At 54.1% G+C, this 16,047-nt stretch overlaps 1 protein-coding gene across 2 annotated transcripts; it reads right to left on the bottom strand.

Annotated features, from left to right (window-relative positions):
* Nucleotides 1-389: 389 nt before the first annotated feature.
* ANKRD13D (ankyrin repeat domain 13D) lies at nt 390-14,713 on the bottom strand. 2 transcript variants are annotated; one of them, XM_025356690.1, is made up of 16 exons: nt 13,711-14,713; nt 13,311-13,439; nt 13,063-13,198; nt 12,831-12,955; nt 11,771-11,816; nt 11,546-11,689; nt 11,112-11,301; nt 3,737-3,803; nt 3,250-3,331; nt 2,972-3,033; nt 2,738-2,868; nt 1,726-1,883; nt 1,474-1,590; nt 1,221-1,384; nt 1,049-1,140; nt 390-753 (listed from the first exon to the last, which is right to left on the bottom strand). In XM_025356690.1, the coding sequence occupies exons 4-16, from the start codon at nt 12,918-12,920 to the stop codon at nt 540-542; spliced, it is 1,557 nt and encodes a 518-aa protein (XP_025212475.1). In that variant the 5' UTR covers nt 12,921-12,955; nt 13,063-13,198; nt 13,311-13,439; nt 13,711-14,713; the 3' UTR covers nt 390-539. The 2 variants fall into 2 exon arrangements, with proteins under 2 accessions (XP_025212475.1, XP_025212474.1); XM_025356689.1 differs by lacking the exon at nt 13,311-13,439.
* Nucleotides 14,714-16,047: the final 1,334 nt, after the last annotated feature.

A 16,047-nucleotide genomic window follows, 5' to 3' on the forward strand; every position in this document is an offset into this window, starting at 1 on the left:
CGGTGTGGGGGCTCTTCCCAGCTGGAGGTGAATGGGGCCTGGGGACCCTGCCTTTCCCTCCCCAACAGGCACGTGGGCCGGTTTCCAGAAGACCAGGCTGGGAGGCAGGACGAACTGGGTCCCCAGCAGGTAGGACAGGGCACAGGGGATCTGTCACAGGACACCTGCTTGGTAAGGACATGTGACTCTCGCCAGCTCCATTCAGCCCTGAGGGGCAGAGGATGGGGGGTGGTCTCCTCATTTTACAACTGAAGAAACTGAGGCTCAGATAGGCTAAGGGGACCATGGCCAGGATTTAAGCCCAGGTCTGAGGCCGCCACCCACAGTGTCTCTCCACAGCGCCCCACCTTCAGGGTCCCCACCACTCCAGCCCAGTGAGCAGAGCACCCTGCTGCGACAGTCTCTTTATTTCCATCTGTCTCCCCTGCCCGACCATCCCTGGGGCTCCAGGCCCCAAGCCCAGCAGCAGAGAGTTTATAAATAAATAAATTACAAAAGCGGGCAGGGAGTGGCCTGGCCAGCCCTCCCGGGGCTGTGGCTCAGTGCTCGGTGAGTGACAGCCGCAGGATCCGCTGTAAGTCCTCCTCCTCCTGCTGCCCGCGCCGCTCCCGCTCCTCCTGCTCCCGTGAAGACAACTCCAGGGCCAGGCGAAGTTGCTCTTCAAAGCTGGGTGGGCCGGGGGCTGGGGGCGTCCTGGGAGGGGATCCTGGGCCCCTGGGCTCTGTGGACAGCCGCAGGCTTTCCTGGAGGGCCCTTCCAGGGAGGGCAGGGGAGGGAAGAGCAGGAGAGTGAGCGCCAAGGCTGGGGCAGAAGCCGAGGGGATGGGGACCGGCTTTGGAGGACAAGGGCAAAGACAGGGTGGCAGGCAGAGGAGACAGGGCAGGGCCCTGCTTCCCCACCCCTCACACCACCTTTGGTGGCAGATAGTGCTGCTGACGGAGGGTGGCGTTGCAGAGGGCCTGGGGTCCTGGCACCTTCCTGCTATCCTCCTCCCCGCCAAGCCCGGGCTCGGGGGACGGGGACCCAGCCAGCTCCATGAGGGGCTCACCGCTCCAGCTGAAGCTGTTCCTCATAAACCGTGGCCTGGGGAGGAGGGCGGGCACCAGGCCGGGTGTTGGTCAGGGCTTCCCAGACGGTCACCTGCAGTCACCAGAGCCCATAGCTGTCACTTCTGCCCTGTGGCTGCAGAGGCCAGAGCCCACCCCCTGCGCAAGTCCCACCTGCTCCGCCTCGGTGCCCGCTTCAAGCAGGCTCTGCTGGATGGCGAACTGCAGGAGGTCATCGTCCTCATCTCGGAGGGGCTCGCTGCGCTCCGTGCCCAGCACACTGTACCCCTCGGGCACCTCAAACACGGTGGGGTCCACCTCGCACGGGAAAGGGTTCCCTAGGCAGGCGGCAGAGGGGCCACGCTCAACCCGCAGGACTTGGTGACCAGAGAGCTGTGCAGGCCACCTCTTCCTCCCGTGGGGGTACCTGACGTGGCGACAGCAGAGCTGGGGGCCGGCACCCACACCGAGCTCAGGGGTTCGTCACAGCCACACAGGTTGCTGAAGGTGATGCGGGCGTTGAGCACGTGGAAAAGGGGAATCTCTGTGAGGAGACAGCCACACCTGAGCCCTGGTGGACAGCCACCTGCGCCTCCGGCCCCTGCAGCCTTCCAGGGACTGCGCTGAGGGGAGGGTGCCATGCCTGAGGTCCTCCCGCTGCCTGGGCCCAGCCTCTCACCAATCTTGACGGGGAAGCCAGGTGGAAGGCGCAGGGTGATGAAGTCGCGCAGCTTGGCAAAGTGAGCATTGCTGATGGCCATTAGGTCAATGATGGGTGTTACCTGGTCACCCAGGGAGAGCGGGTGCTCTTCACTCAGCCACAGTGTTGCCTTGAACCTGCCCAGCCGACCACAGGACATGGGTAAGGCACCGCTGGTGGCCCTTCCACTGAGGACTGCCCTCTGGTTTGTGGGCAGCTGCCTTTACCCACCTTCTGCCTGGCCTGGGGTGCCCTGCTCTGCTCAGATGCCACTGCCTGCCTCCCCTGGGAGCTGGTGTCCTGGCCACGTGGCCCAAGCTGCCCTCCTCCCTGGGCCCAGGCTGGGGCTCCTGAGGATTTCGCACCAGCTCATCTGGTCTGGACAAGGAGGCCAGGTGCCAGGCTGTGGGCTTCTCTCTGGGCCTGGCCCATCGCCCCGTTCTCCTCCTCAGCCCAGAGCTGGCCTCACGTGTTGCCAAACTTTTGTGTCCAGCACACCCCAGGGCAAGACTGTCAGGGTTTGAATCCCAGCAACTGTGTGGTGGCTAAAAGAATCCTCCTGAGATGGTGGTGAGAGTGCTAGGCTTGTGCAGGCACTGTGCCTGCTGTTACCACCTACACCTGCTCAGGGCTCCTCACGGGGCAAAAGCATAACCGTTCTGTTCCACCAAGGTGGACGCGCCACTCCCAGGCCATGTCGCTGGGGGCCCTTCCCACCGTGCCACGCTGGCCCCAGCAGGTACTCATGAAATTAAATAAAAAACCATACATGGGTGGCACCATCCATCCATCCAAGACAAGCTACTGGTCGTCTGTGCCAAGCCCTTTCTAAGGGCTGAGGACCATGGATAAGACATGACTCCTGCCTCCAGGAGTGGAGTCCAGAGAGAAGCCAGCTGAGGGAGTGGGCCCCTCACTACAACAGGCCCAGAGAGGGGTCTGCAAGAGCCCCCGTCCCGAGGCAAGTCCCCAGCCCGCTCTCAGACCTCACCTCTGTACTTTGCTGGACATTTCGATGGGGCGGCCAATGTTCCGTGACTCCAGGCTGAAGTTGGGGTCGAAGTACTCCTCAGGGGAGATGGCTGTGGGGTTGGTGGGGCTGGCTGCCTGCTGCACAGGGGCCTGCGTGGGTTCCAGGGCAGACTCAGCGATCAGGGCGATGAAGCGCGCCCTCCCGCCCAGGCTCAGCCCCCGCCGGCCCTGTCTCAGCCCATCCCTGGCTCACCCCGGTGTGGGAGGAGTGCTGCTGGGCCATCCCCAGGAAGGACTGGAACGGAGTCTTCCCCCCTACGGAGAAGAGGTGGGAGCCGGTGAGGGGGCCACTATGCCCGCACTGTCCCCACCCACCTCCACCCCGGGAGCCTCCTGTCTCGGGGAAGAGGGGGCAGACGGGAATGGGGAGGCCTCCCAGCTCATCCCGGGAAACTCTGGCCCCTGACCCCAGTCCAGGGTGGCCCCACCACATGGTGTGACTAGGCAGCAGGCAGGCGCACCTGGGTTTACCTTTGCTCCTCGACTTGTCCTGATCAGAGAGGTGCTCCGTGCGTGTGCGTGTCACCAGCTCCACGTTGGTGGCACTGTACACCTGGGGAGCAGGGGACACGGGGAGCTGGGGGCTCAGAGCCTGCTCCCCACACTCAGCCTCACCAATGCAGAACCCAAGTCCTCCTGTCCCAGAGACAGATGAGATCTTGCTCCCCAAAATAGAGGAGATAGCAGGGTTTGAACCCTGGGAAGTCATCAACGAGGAGATGCAGCCCCAGGGTCAAGAGGAACACGCTCCTCATTTCATCTTGGTACCCTGGGTAGGGGCCCGTGATGTGGGTGAGCCCTATGTACTCCACAGGGGATGGGCACTCAGGCCCGCTGAATTCCCACAAACGCTCAGGGTTTCCAGAGCCCAAGGGCTACTCTGGGATGGATGTGGAGAGGAGCTGAGTTCCTGGACCTCATCTCCTACCCCCAGCCCCCCACCACTAGCCTCTCCTGCCTTGGCCTCGTAGCCGCTAACAGTTTCCATCTTCTCAGACCGCCAGCCCCAGATACCACATTTGTTCCTGAAACAGACCAAACAGGAGCTGGTGAGGACCTGCACCCTCACACCCTGGCCAAAGCCTTTCTTTCCAAAGCCCCCTCCAATCAGCCTGCCTGGGGTGCCCAACTCTGAGGGTCCCTTCTCACTGTGAAACATGGAGGACCCCTGAAGAGGGTGCCTGGACAGCGGGGGACACTTGAGCATGGACTTGGGACTAGAAGAAACTGAGGAATTAGCATGAATCTTGTGAGGTATGATAGTGTCAGGGCTGGGTTTAAAAACATCCTTATCTTTTAGAATTGTGCAGAAGCATTTACTAGAAACATTAGGACATCTGGGATGAGCTTTGACATACTCTAGGAAAAATTTTTAAAAAAGGTAAGGAAGGACAGATTCAGTAAGATTGGCAAGATGTTGATAAATGTTGAAGCTGGGTGATGAGTAAGTACATTACCTCTTCTTTCATATATGCTTACAATTTTCCATAATAAAAAGCTAAAATAAAAGTATGTCAGTTGGAGACTCCAGTACTCCACTTTCAATAATGGATAGAACAACTAGAAGATCAACAAAGAACCAGAAGATTAAGAACAATACTACGGCTAGACTTTATAAACAGGTCAGAACACTCTACCCAATAACAACCACACACACGCTTCTTACATGCACACGGAACACTCTTCAAGACCATATTAAGAAAACCGGCCGGGCGCAGTGGCTCAAGCCTGTAATCCCAGCACTTTGGGAGGCCGAGACGGGCAAATCACGAGGTCAGGAGATTGAGACCATCCTGGCTAACCTGGTGAAACTCCGTCTCTACTAAAAAATACAAAAAACTAGCCGGGCGAGGTGGCGGGTGCCTGTAGTCCCAGCTACTTGGGAGGCTGAGGCAGGAGAATGGCATAAACCCGGGAGGCGGAGCTTGCAGTGAGCTGAGATCTGGCCACTGCACTCCAGCCTGGGCGAGAGGGCAAGACTCCGTCTCAAAAAAAAAAAAAAAGAAAACCTCAGAGGCCGGGCATGGTGGCTCACGCCTGTAATCCCAGCACTTTGGGAGGCTGAGGCGGGTGGATCACGAAGTCAGGAGATCAAGACCATCCTGGCTAACACGGTGAAACCCTGTCTCTACTAAAAATATAAAAAATTAGCTGGGCGTGGTGGCGGGCGACTGTAGTCCCAGCTACTCGGGAGGCTGAGGCAGGAGAATGGCGTGAACCCAGGAGGTGAAGCTTGCAGTGAGCTGAGATCGCACCACTGCATTCCAGTATGGGAGACACAGCGAGACTCCGTCTTAAAAAAAAAAAAAAAAAAGACCTCAATAAGGCTGGGTGCGGTGGCTCATGCCTGTAATCCCAGCAGTTTGGGAGGCTAAGGCGGGTGGATCATGAGGTCAGGAGATTGAGACCATCCTGGCAAACATGATGAAACCCTGTCTCTACTAAAAAATACAAAAAATTAGCCGGGCGTGGTGGCAGGTGCCTGTAGTCCCAGCTACTTGGGAGGCTGAGACAGGAGAATGGCGTGAACCCAGGAGGTGGAGCTTGCAGTGAGCAGAGATAGTGCCACTACACTCCAGCCTGGGTGACAGAGTGAGACTCCATCTCAAAAAAAAAAAAAAAAAAGAAAAGAAAAGAAAAGAAAGAAAGAAAACCTCAATAAAATTGAAAGGACAGAAGTCATACAAGGTATGTTTTCCAACCACAATGGAATGAAATTAGAAATCAATAGCAGAAAAAAAACTTTGGAAACTCACAAATATGTGGAAAGTAAACAACACACTCCCAAATAGCCAAAGTCTCAAATAATAAATCAAAAGAGAAATCAGAAAATACTCTAAGATAAACAGGAATAAATAATACTCTGAGATAAACAGGAATAAAGACACAACATATCAAAACTTATGAGACACAGGTAAAGGCCAGGCCCAGTGGCTCACGCCTGTAATCCCAGCACTTTGGGAGGCTGAGGCAGCAGATTGCTTGAGCACAGGAGTTCGAGATCAGCCTGTGCAACATGGTGAAACCCCTTCCCTACTAAAAACAGAAAAAATTAGCTGGTGCCTGTGTTCCCAGCTACTCAGGAGGCTGAGGTGGGAGGATCACTTGAGCCTGGGAGGTGGACGTTGCAGTGAGCTGAGATCACAACACTGCACTCCAGCCTGGGCGATGGAGTGAGACCCCATGTCAAAAAAAGAAAAGACAGACATGCCTAGAAGTGTAAATGTAATGTAATATGTGTGAATGCCTATATTAAGAAAGAAGATCTTGGGTGGGCACGGTGGCTCAAGCCTGTAATCCCAGCACTTTCGGAGGCCGAGATGGGCGGATCATGAGGTCAGGAGATCGAGACCATCCTGGCTAACATGTTGAAACCCCATCTCTACTAAAAAAATACAAAAAACTAGCCAGGCGATGTGGCAGGCGCCTGTAGTCCCAGCTACTCAGGAGGCTGAGGCAGGAGAATGGCGTAAACCCAGGAGGTGGAGCTTGCAGTGAGCTGAGATCCGGCCACTGCACTCCAGCCTGGGCGACAGAGCGAGACTCCATCTCAAAAAAAAAAAAAAAAAAAAAAAGAAAGAAGATCTCAAATCAATAACCTTAACCTAACCTTCCACGTTAAGACAATGGAAAAAGAGCAAACTAAACCAGAAAGAGCAGAAAGAAATAATAAATATTACAGTAAAGATTAACGAAATAGAGAATAGAAAAATAATAGAGAAAATTAATGAAACCAAAAGCTGGCTCTTTGAAAACATCAACAAAATTGACAAACCTTTAGCTAGGTTGACCACAGTGGGGAAAAAAAGAGAGAGAAGACTTGGCTGGGGGCGGTGGTTCACACCTGTAATCCCAGTGCTTTTGGAGGCCAAGGCAGGAGGATTGTTTGAAGCCAGGAGCTCAAAAGCAGCCTGGATGACATAGTGAGACCACATCTCTACAAAAAAAGAAAATTAGGTGGGCTCGGTGGTGCATGCCTGTAGTCCCAGCTACTTGGGAAGCTGAGGCTGAAGGATCACCTAAGCCCAGGAGTTCAAGGCTGCAGTAAGCTCTAATCATGCCACTGCACTTCAGCCTGGGTGACAGAGTAAGACTCTGTCTCAAAAAAAAAAAAAAAAAAAAAGATGAAAATTACATACCAGAATCAGAAATGAAAGAGAGGAGCAACAGAAATAAAAAGCATTATAAAAGGATATAATGAATAGCTGTACACCAACAAATTTTATAATTTAGATGAAATGGACAAATTCCTAGTGAGGCACAAGCCACCAAAACTAATTTGAGAATAAATAGATAATCTGAATAGACGGATAACAAGTCAAGAGACTGACTGGTAAACACAATAACAAAAAACTACACACACACACACACACACACACACACACACATGCTCAGGCCCAAATGGCTTCACCACTGAATCCTACCAATCTTTTGAAGACGAATTAATACCAATTATTCGCAAACTATTCAATAAAATAGACAAAGACGTGACATTTCCCACTTCAGTTTATGAGGCATCACCCAGATACCAAAAGCAGACATATATCACAAGAAAACTACAGACCAATATTGCTTGTGAATATGGACACAAAATCCTCAACAAAATACGAGGCAACCAAATCTAGCAACATATGAAAAGAATTATACACCACAACCAAGTGGAACTTATCACAGGAATGCAAGGTTGGTTCAATATTCATAGGTCAATTGATGTAATGTATCAATAGAATTTTTTAAAAAATCACATGGTCATATCAATAAACACAGAAAAAGCATTTCACAAAATCCAACGTCCTTTTATGATAAAAAATACTCTAAAAACGAGGAATGGAAGGCAATTACCTTAACCTGATGAAGGGTATCTATCGAAAACTCACAACTAATATCATACTTAATGGTAAGACTGAATGCTTTTCCCCTAAGATCAGGAACAAGACAAGAATAAAAGATGTCTGCTCTAACCACTTTTCTTTTCTTATTAATTAATTAATTTATTAATTAATTTATTTATTTATTGTTTTAGATGGAGTCTTGCTCTGTCACCCAGGCTGGAGTGCTGTGGTGCAATCTGGGCTCACTGCAACCCCTGCCTCCTGCCTCCCGGGTTCAAGCAATTCTTGTGCCTCAGTCTCCCAAGCAGCTGGGACTACAGGCACTCACCACCATGCCTGGCTAATTTTTTTTTGTTTTTGTATTTTTAGTAGAAATGATATTTCACCATGTTAGCCAGCCTGGTCTCAAACTCCTGACCTCAAGTGATCTGGCCGCCTCAGCCTCCCAAAGTTCTGGGATTACAGGCATGAGCCCCTATGCCCAGCCTGCTCTAACCACTTTTTTTTTTTTTTTTTGAGACAGAGTCTTGCTCTGTAACCCAGGTTGGAGTGCAGTGGTGCGATCTTGGCTCACTGGAAGCTCCGCCTCCCAGGTTCATGCTATTCTCCTGCCTCAGCCTCCTGAGTGGCTGGGACTACAGGTACCCGCCACCATGCCTGGCTAATTTTTTGTATTTTTAGTACAGACAGGGTTTCACCATGTTAGCCAGGATGGTCTTGATCTCCTGACCTCATGATCCACCCACCTTGGCCTCCCAAAGTGCTGGGATTACAGGTGTGAGCCACCATGCCTGGCCAAGAAAAATATTTGATTCATAATTGTATCAAAAAGAATAAAACACTTCGTGGCCGGGTGCGGTGGCTCACACCTGTAATCCCAGCACTTTGGGAGGCTGAGGTAGGCAGATCACCTGAGGTCAGGAGTTCAAGATCAGCCTGGTCTGACACGGTGAAACCCTGTCTCTACTAAAAATGCAAAAATTAGCCAGGCGTGGTGGTGGGCACCTGTAATCCCAGCTACTTGGGAGGCTGAGGCAGGAGAATCGCTTGAACTCAGGAGGTGGAGGTTGCAGTGAGCCGAGATCATGCCACTGCACTCCAGCCTGAGCAATAGAGTGAGACTCCATCTCAAAAAAAAGAAACAATAAAAGAATAAAACACTTGGGAATAAATGTAACAAAAGAAGTGCAAAGCTTACACTCTGAAAACTATAAAATAATGTTGAAATAAATTAAAGAAGATCCAAATAAACGGAAAAACATCCCATGTTCATGGATTAGAAGACTTAACATTGTTTACATGGTACTATTCCCCAAACTGCTTTATAGATTCAGTGCAATCCCTATCAGAAGCCCATCTGACAGTAGAAATTGACAAGCTGAATCTAGAATTCATATATTCTGCCTACACTGGGTTGTGAGAAAAAAGAAAATAGAATTCATATAAAATGCAAGGGTCCCAAAATATTGACATAACCCTGAAAAAGCAAAACAAAGTAGGAAGACACACTTTCCAATTTCAAAACTTACTACAAAGCAATAGTGATTAAGGTAGTATAATATTGGCATAAAGACAGACATGTAGACCAATGGAACTAACTTGGGAGCCAGAAAGTAACCCATTTATCTATGGTCAACTGATTTTCAACAAGGGTGACAAGACCATTCAGTGGGAAAAGCATAGTCTTTTCAATAAAGGGGGCTAGGACAACTGGATAGTCACATGGAAGAGAACCTTCCACTATACACAAAAATCAACTTAAAATGGCTCAAAGACCTAAGTGTAACAGCTAAAATTATAAAACTCTTACAACTCAATAACAAAAAGACAACCCAATTTTTAAAATGGGTAAAGGGACAGGTGTGGTGGCTCATGCCTGTAATACCAGCACTTTGGGGGGCAAGGTAGGCAGATCACTTGAGCCTAAGAGTTCAAGATCAGTCTGTAGACCCTGTCTCTACAAATAACTAAACAAAATAATTAAATGATATAATAAAATAATTACAAATAATATTTAAAAATTAGCTGGGCATGGCGGCATGAACCTGTAGTTCCAGCTACTTAGATCACTTGAGCCTGGGAGGTCGAGGTTGCAATGAGCCATGGTCATGTCACTGCACTCCATCCTGGGTGAAAGGCCAGACCCCATCTCAAAATAAGTTAATTAAATTAAATAAAAAATGGGTAAAGGATCTGAATAGACATTTCTGCAAAGATATACAACTGACCAATAAACACAAGCACATGAAAAGATGCTCAACATCATTAGTCATCAAGGAAAGGAAAATCAAAATCACAGTGAGCTATCACTTCTCACCCACTAGGCTGGCTGGATTCCGAAAACAAATGAGTGAATAATAACAAGTGCTGATGAGGATGTGGAGAAACTGGAACCCTCACATGCTGCTGGTAGGAATGTAAACCAGTACAGCTCCTTTGGTAAACAGTCTGGCAGTTTCTCAATTAATGAGTTATCAATAACCTGGCAATTCTACTCTTAGGTATATACCCAAGAGAAATGAAAACATATGAAAGAGAAATTAAAACATACGTCTACACAAAAACTTGCACATGAATACTTAAGAGTGGCATTATTCATAATCGCCAAATAATGCAAATAACCCACATGTCTATTGATGGGCTAATCAATAAACAAGATATGGTATATTCATACAATGACCACAAAAAGGAATGAAGTAGTTACATGCTACAACTTGGATGAACCTTGAATATATTACACTAAGTGAAAGAAGCCAGACACAAAAGGCAACATACTATAAAATTCCATTCATATGAGAACTCAGAATAGAGAATTCTACAGAAACAGAAAGTAGATTAGTGGTTGCTCAGGACTGGGAGAGGGGATGAGGAGTTTGGCGAAGAGTTAGCTCAAGGGTGGGGGGTTTCTTTGTGAGGTGATAAAAATGTTCTAAAATTGACTGTGGTGATGTACAAATCTGTGAATAAATATACTAAAAGTCATTGAACTGTATGCTTTAAATGGGTGATGTATATGGTATATGAGTTTGTATCTCAATAAAGCTTTTTTTTTTTTTTTTTAATGTTTCCATTGACTGTTAAGGCAAGAGGGGGCATATGTTGTCAGAGAAGCTCTTGCTGGAAGGGTCAGGTTCCTAGGCTACCCACAAAGGATTCTGCCCCCAACACAGCCACACCAATGACAAGCCAACATTGGTGCAAATAGCTGCCGTGAACCACAGCCTAAATCTTTGTCTTAATGGGAAAGCATATGAGGTCAGAAGTCAAGAAACTGGGGACATCTTGACCTGACCCCTCCCTACAAAGGTGGTCACAGGAGCCCAACTACCCCGGCAGTCTGAGTGAGACACGGGCTGCAGCGACCCGCCTGCCCCTGAGCAGCCCCTGGTGAGTGAGCCCAGAGGCCTGAACCAGGCTCTTCAAGGATCGCCCTGCCCTCATTAAGGGTGGCTCTTGCTGTCTGTCCCCATCCCACCCACGGTGTGCCAGGCCCCGACCGACCTCTCAAAGGCCACATTACGAGTGTCCAGGTGGGTGGAGACGATAGGAGAGGTGAGGCGGCTGGCCACATGCTCCTCGCTGGGCCGCATGGCGGCCAGCAGTGCTTCGGGCTCCTGCAGAGCGAGCCCCAGCGTCTCCGCATGCACCACCTGCCGGTCATGGTCCACCTCCATCACCAGGGCTCCTGCCTCTGCCGGCCGGCGGGGGTGGACAGAGGGGTGCAAATCAGAGCTGGATGCCAGCAGCGCAGAGAGGGCGATCATGTACTCTCAGCTGCCTGCTGCCAAGTGGGTCAGCCTTGGCCCCTGGATCCCCCTCCTTCCCCAACCTCAGCTTCCACATCTGGAAAGTGGAGAGAAAGGGCAGCACTGCCCTCCCAAGCCGCGGGAGAACCTGAGGGCCGAGATGCTGCAGTGAGTGTGTCCAGAGCTCACCCTGGCCCTTGAAGATGAAGCTCCTCCGGCCTCGCTGCCAGGTCATGTGCTCGAAGCCCAGGAGGCTGGTGTCTACTCGCAGGCTTTCACCCCGCTTCCACACGCGGTACACATCGCTCGGGCACATCTTGGACACAAGGGGCACTGCAGGGTGCACAGGGGTCACTGGGGGTCTTCCCAAAAGCCCCACCCCAAATCCCTGGGAGCCCAGAGGTCCCCACTCACCCCAGCTGGTGAACTCCCACTTCATCTCCACGTAGAAATCGGGGGCCTAAGAGAAACCAGAGCTGCTCGTCAGGGTCCTGCCTGCTGCTGTCTCCAGCAGGCCCAGAAGGCCCTTGTCCACAGCCAGCCCAGCCCTTCTTTTTTTTTTTTTTTTTTTTTTGAGACTTGCTCTGTCACCCAGGCTGGAGTGCAGTGGTGCAATTTCAGCTCACTGCAACCTCTGCCTCCCTGGGCTCAGGTGATTCTCCCACCTCAGACTCCTGAGTAGCTGGGACCACAGGTGTGTGCCACCACTCCCAGCTAATTTTTGTATTTTTTGTAGAGACGGGGTTTCGCCATGTTGCCTAGGCTGGTCTTGAACTCCTGGGCTCAAGTGATCCTCCCACTTTGGCCTCCCAAAGTGCTGGGATTACAGGCGTGAGCCACAACACTTGGCCCTTCATCAAGTCTTGATGCACTGCTATGGCTCCACTACGCCCAACCACTCTGCCCAAGAGAGGGTGGGCCAAGTGGGGCCCTACCATGGTCTTCGGGCAATGAGGCTGTAAGCACCTGGAAGTGGAGGGCCAGCCCCAACCTGGCCATGAGCCTGTGCAGGGCACTGGGGAGCCTTTGCTTCCACTGGGTCTCAGAGTCCTACTCTGTAAAGGGGGCACAGTGGCTCCCTCTGAGCCTGCTCCTCGGGTAGGGGGTATGAGGTAGTATGCTCTGCCAGCCAGGCCCCTCTGCGTGCTTCCAGAAGGGTGCATAGTAGCAGGTATTCCAGGGGCTCAGGCCATAATCCACGGAGTCAATCTGAAGTCCCCGCTCCAGGTAATCTGCATTCTTCAGGAGGCCCAAAGCTGACAAGGCTTCTTTTCCAAAGGGCCCAGTGTCTCCCACATGAGCCTGGCCGTCTTTCTTTCCTACGTGACCCTGAGCTGGGGTCAAGATAGACCTCCTCGCTGGTGGCAGGAGGCACACTGCACAAACTGGGTGCCTTTCCAAGGCAAGGCCTGGCACAGTAACCAGGTGATGCCCTGCCATGGTACCCTACCTCCATAATTGTGCCCTGCTGTACCTGGCGAAGTTTGTTGAGCAGTTCCGGAATGCCCGCCAGCCTCTGTGTAGCCCTCTGGTAGTCCCGATACTGGAGCACCAGCTGCACCATCTCAGGGTCTCCAGTGCTGACTGCCTCCTGCAGGACTGCGGGCACCAGGCTGCTGAGGGGAGCCCTCCAGATGACCCCAGGCCTGGCTGCTCACTGCCCCCCGCCTGCCAGCCTCAGGGGGAGCCCCTGTCCTCTGCAGTACCTGCCCAGCCCTGGCGGTTCTCTTTGCCCACGTTGGCATTGTGTCGAAGGAGCACTCTCACAGACTCCAGGTTTCCCAGAGACACGGCCAGCTCCAGCGGGGTCCGCCCGCGGGGGTCCTCCTGTTCAATGTCGTGCTGGGGGAGACGGGACACTCAAAAAGGGCAGGAGAGAAGAGGGCAAGGCAGGGAAGCTGCCAGGGCGAGCAGAGTTGGGAATTGCTGTGGGAAACAAGGACGGCAGACTGACCAGGGAGATGGCAGAGAGTGGCCTGGCAGGGGAGAGGAGAGGGCAGGAGGGAGGGCAGGGGCAGAGCCGGGGGTCTGGCGGCGGGGCCTGGTCAGGCAGAGGTGTAGGATGTCAGGAGTTTGTCGGAGCCTGGGGACGAGGACCAGGGTTCTTGTTCTCAGCCTGGCTTAGAGGGGATGCGGAAGCGAGTTCGGGCGAGCAGGGCAAGGCCCAGCGCAGGATAGACGAGGCCAGAGGCTCCAGCGCGAGGGGCCGGTGATCTGGGCTTGGGATTGTGCAGGGGAGGAAGGCCCAGGATGTCGCTGCGGAGTTGAGCAGGGGCGGGCGGCCTCCAGGACGGAGGCCACAGCCTTGGGTGGGGGACCCGGGGGACGGGCCAGGTGCCTCAGCGGGGCCTCACCTGGTGGCTGTGCAGTGCGGCCTCCAGTTCGCGATGCCGATTCGCCCAGACGAGCCGGTGCAGCGGGAAGGTGGGGCACGGGCTGGCCATGCTGGGCCTCAGCGCCGCATCCCGGCCCCGCCTCGGCTTCTAGCCTGGCACGGCCCCCTAGCCTCCCCTCCGAGCCGCGCCCCAGCTGCGCCCCCCGCGGCCCCCGCAGCAGTAGCGGCGGCGGCGGCGGCGGCAGCGCGGACGGCAGGGAGGGCGGAGCGGGCAGCGGGGCGGGCGGGGCTGCGCCGGGCCGGGGCGGGGCTTCGCGTGCGCCCCGTCCCCCCGCAACCATGGCAACCGCGGCCAGGCCAGCGCGCGCTGGGCCCCGCGCGCCCGAGGAGATGCCCGGCCTTGGGTCTGCACCCCGACCTCGGTCGGGCCCGGGTCCGCTGGGGCGGCCTGGAGGGCGAGACCTGGTTACAGCTCCTCCCGCGGCCCGCAGGAGGCGCCCCGAGCCCTGCGCAGACCCCCGGTGGCGGGTCCGGAAGGGAAAGGCGGGGCCCGGGTGGGGCGGGCACTGGTCCCCTGGGTCTTGCGCGCGCGTGCGCGGCGGGCCGCGGTCCTGCTACAGCCGTGATACCTGCGTTTCCCCCGCGGATCCCCTCGCTCGCCCCGGTCTTCCTACCCCAGGTCCCGCGGTCACCGACTCTGCCGGGGGGTGCGGGTGAGGTGGGGCGCCCCGGCTCCCCTCGCATCACCGAGCACCTATCCTGGAGACCAGCAACTAGCAGACGCCACTAAGTGCTCGCCGGCTGAGTGGGAAGCACCTTCCCCTGGCACCTGGCCGGTGTCTGCAGGCCTAGCGATGTGGGGAGGCGGCCCCCGGGGCCCTGAAGTCAGGGATAGGAGTTCGGGGAGAGAGGGGCGCAGGCCCAGGCAGCGGCAGAGCCGTCCCGGCGGAGGACCGCCCGCGGCGTACGGCTGCCTTCGCCTGCCGCATGAGTCCCTTTTGCAGAGGCTGCACTTGGCTGCCAGCGTCAGGAGAGGAAGACGAGTTTCGAAATCAGGGCCGGCCCCTCCACCCACACCGGAACTAGGGTGCAGGCCTCCGTCAGCTCAGTTCCGGCCCTTGATTACTGGAGGCCCAGCCTGGGGTCTTGGGCCCTGGTTTTGTTAGGTGGCCAAGGCTGACCCTCTGCTCTCCGTTTCCCTACGTGGAACATGGCAGGATAGCTTGATTGAGGAGGGCCAGCTAGCTTGAGCGTTACCTCCTGCTGTAGGGCGTCCTCAGTTCTGAGACTCTGGGCCGGAAGGCCTGATTGCCATTTTTACCCCGCCTTCTCCATGTAATCACACGGCACCTGTGCCATGTGGGATCACTTTGCCACCCCACGCTATAGTGTCATCCGTGAGGTCCTGGGGTTGATAGCAGCCCGAAGGCTTCTGAATGTCCAGAGCTGTCAGATCAGCTCACCTGCTCACCACTGCTGCAACCCTCCCTGGCCACCACTTTTCTCAAAGAGGCCGTCCCTTCCCTGAGCCCTCCCCAAACTCAACCCGACAGGACTTTCTTGGTTCCAGCCTCTCCTGATTTCTGCCATCTTGAACACAGCTTTCCACTGGCCCTTAATTCCATGACAGTGCCTTCTCAACCCTCTTCCACGGCCTTTTCTCTCTCCCTGACCCCACGTCCCTGGAAGAGAGCCTGTCCATTCCCATTGTCACCCTGATGCCATCCCCAAGTCCACATTTCAGCTTACTCCAGGACATCTCTGTGCCCAGGGGTCCCATGCTATCCCATCAGTGTGTCTGAAGCCAACCCAACCACACCTACCCTTTCCCAGACTCCTGCCTCGCTCAGCCCCAAGTCCAGCCTGTTTCTGCTGGACCACATTCTTCCCATTTGCCCTCTTTTCATCTCCTCCTCTCCCACTGCAGCGGTTTGTCTCCCTGCCTCCTGTCCTTCGCCTCCCTCCCCACATCCTGCACTCAGTAACCAAGCAGTCACTTTAGAGCCAGCTCTCACTACCCTCAGCCCTGTTCAGCGCTTTCAAGGGCTCCCTGAGCACGGCCGGTCTGGACTCCATGTCGTTTGTATCTTCATTCTACAGTCCCCAAGCACACACCTGGCTCTGGAATAGGTTAAGCCAGGCATTCAGGGCCTCCAGGCATGGCTCCTTCCCATAGTCCTCCGGCCAGCCTGGGCCACTCATGAGTGCCTGGCTCTTCCCTGCCTCAGAAATGTCCTCCTTCCTTCCCACACCAATGCTGGAGGCCTGGCTCAAAAGCCACTGCCGGCCGGGCGCGGTGGCTCAAGCCTGTAATCCCAGCACTTTGGGAGGCCGAGACAGACGGATCACGAGGTCA

This window comes from Theropithecus gelada, chromosome 14 (assembly GCF_003255815.1).
Source record: "Theropithecus gelada isolate Dixy chromosome 14, Tgel_1.0, whole genome shotgun sequence".
In the NCBI taxonomy this organism is placed as follows: Eukaryota; Metazoa; Chordata; class Mammalia; order Primates; family Cercopithecidae; genus Theropithecus; species Theropithecus gelada.

What these genes read in the sequence shown, in the direction of transcription:
- ANKRD13D (XM_025356689.1), bottom strand. Translation starts at nt 13,800, where the DNA reads ATGGCCAGCCCGTGCCCCACCTTCCCGCTGCACCGGCTCGTCTGGGCG. An exon ending in CTTCATCTTCAAGGGCCAGG is followed by an intron (nt 11,302 to 11,545) that starts GTGAGCTCTGGA and finishes GCCGGCCGGCAG; the next exon opens with AGGCAGGAGCCCTGGTGATG. An exon ending in TGGCTTCCCCGTCAAGATTG is followed by an intron (nt 1,591 to 1,725) that starts GTGAGAGGCTGG and finishes GTCTCCTCACAG; the next exon opens with AGATTCCCCTTTTCCACGTG.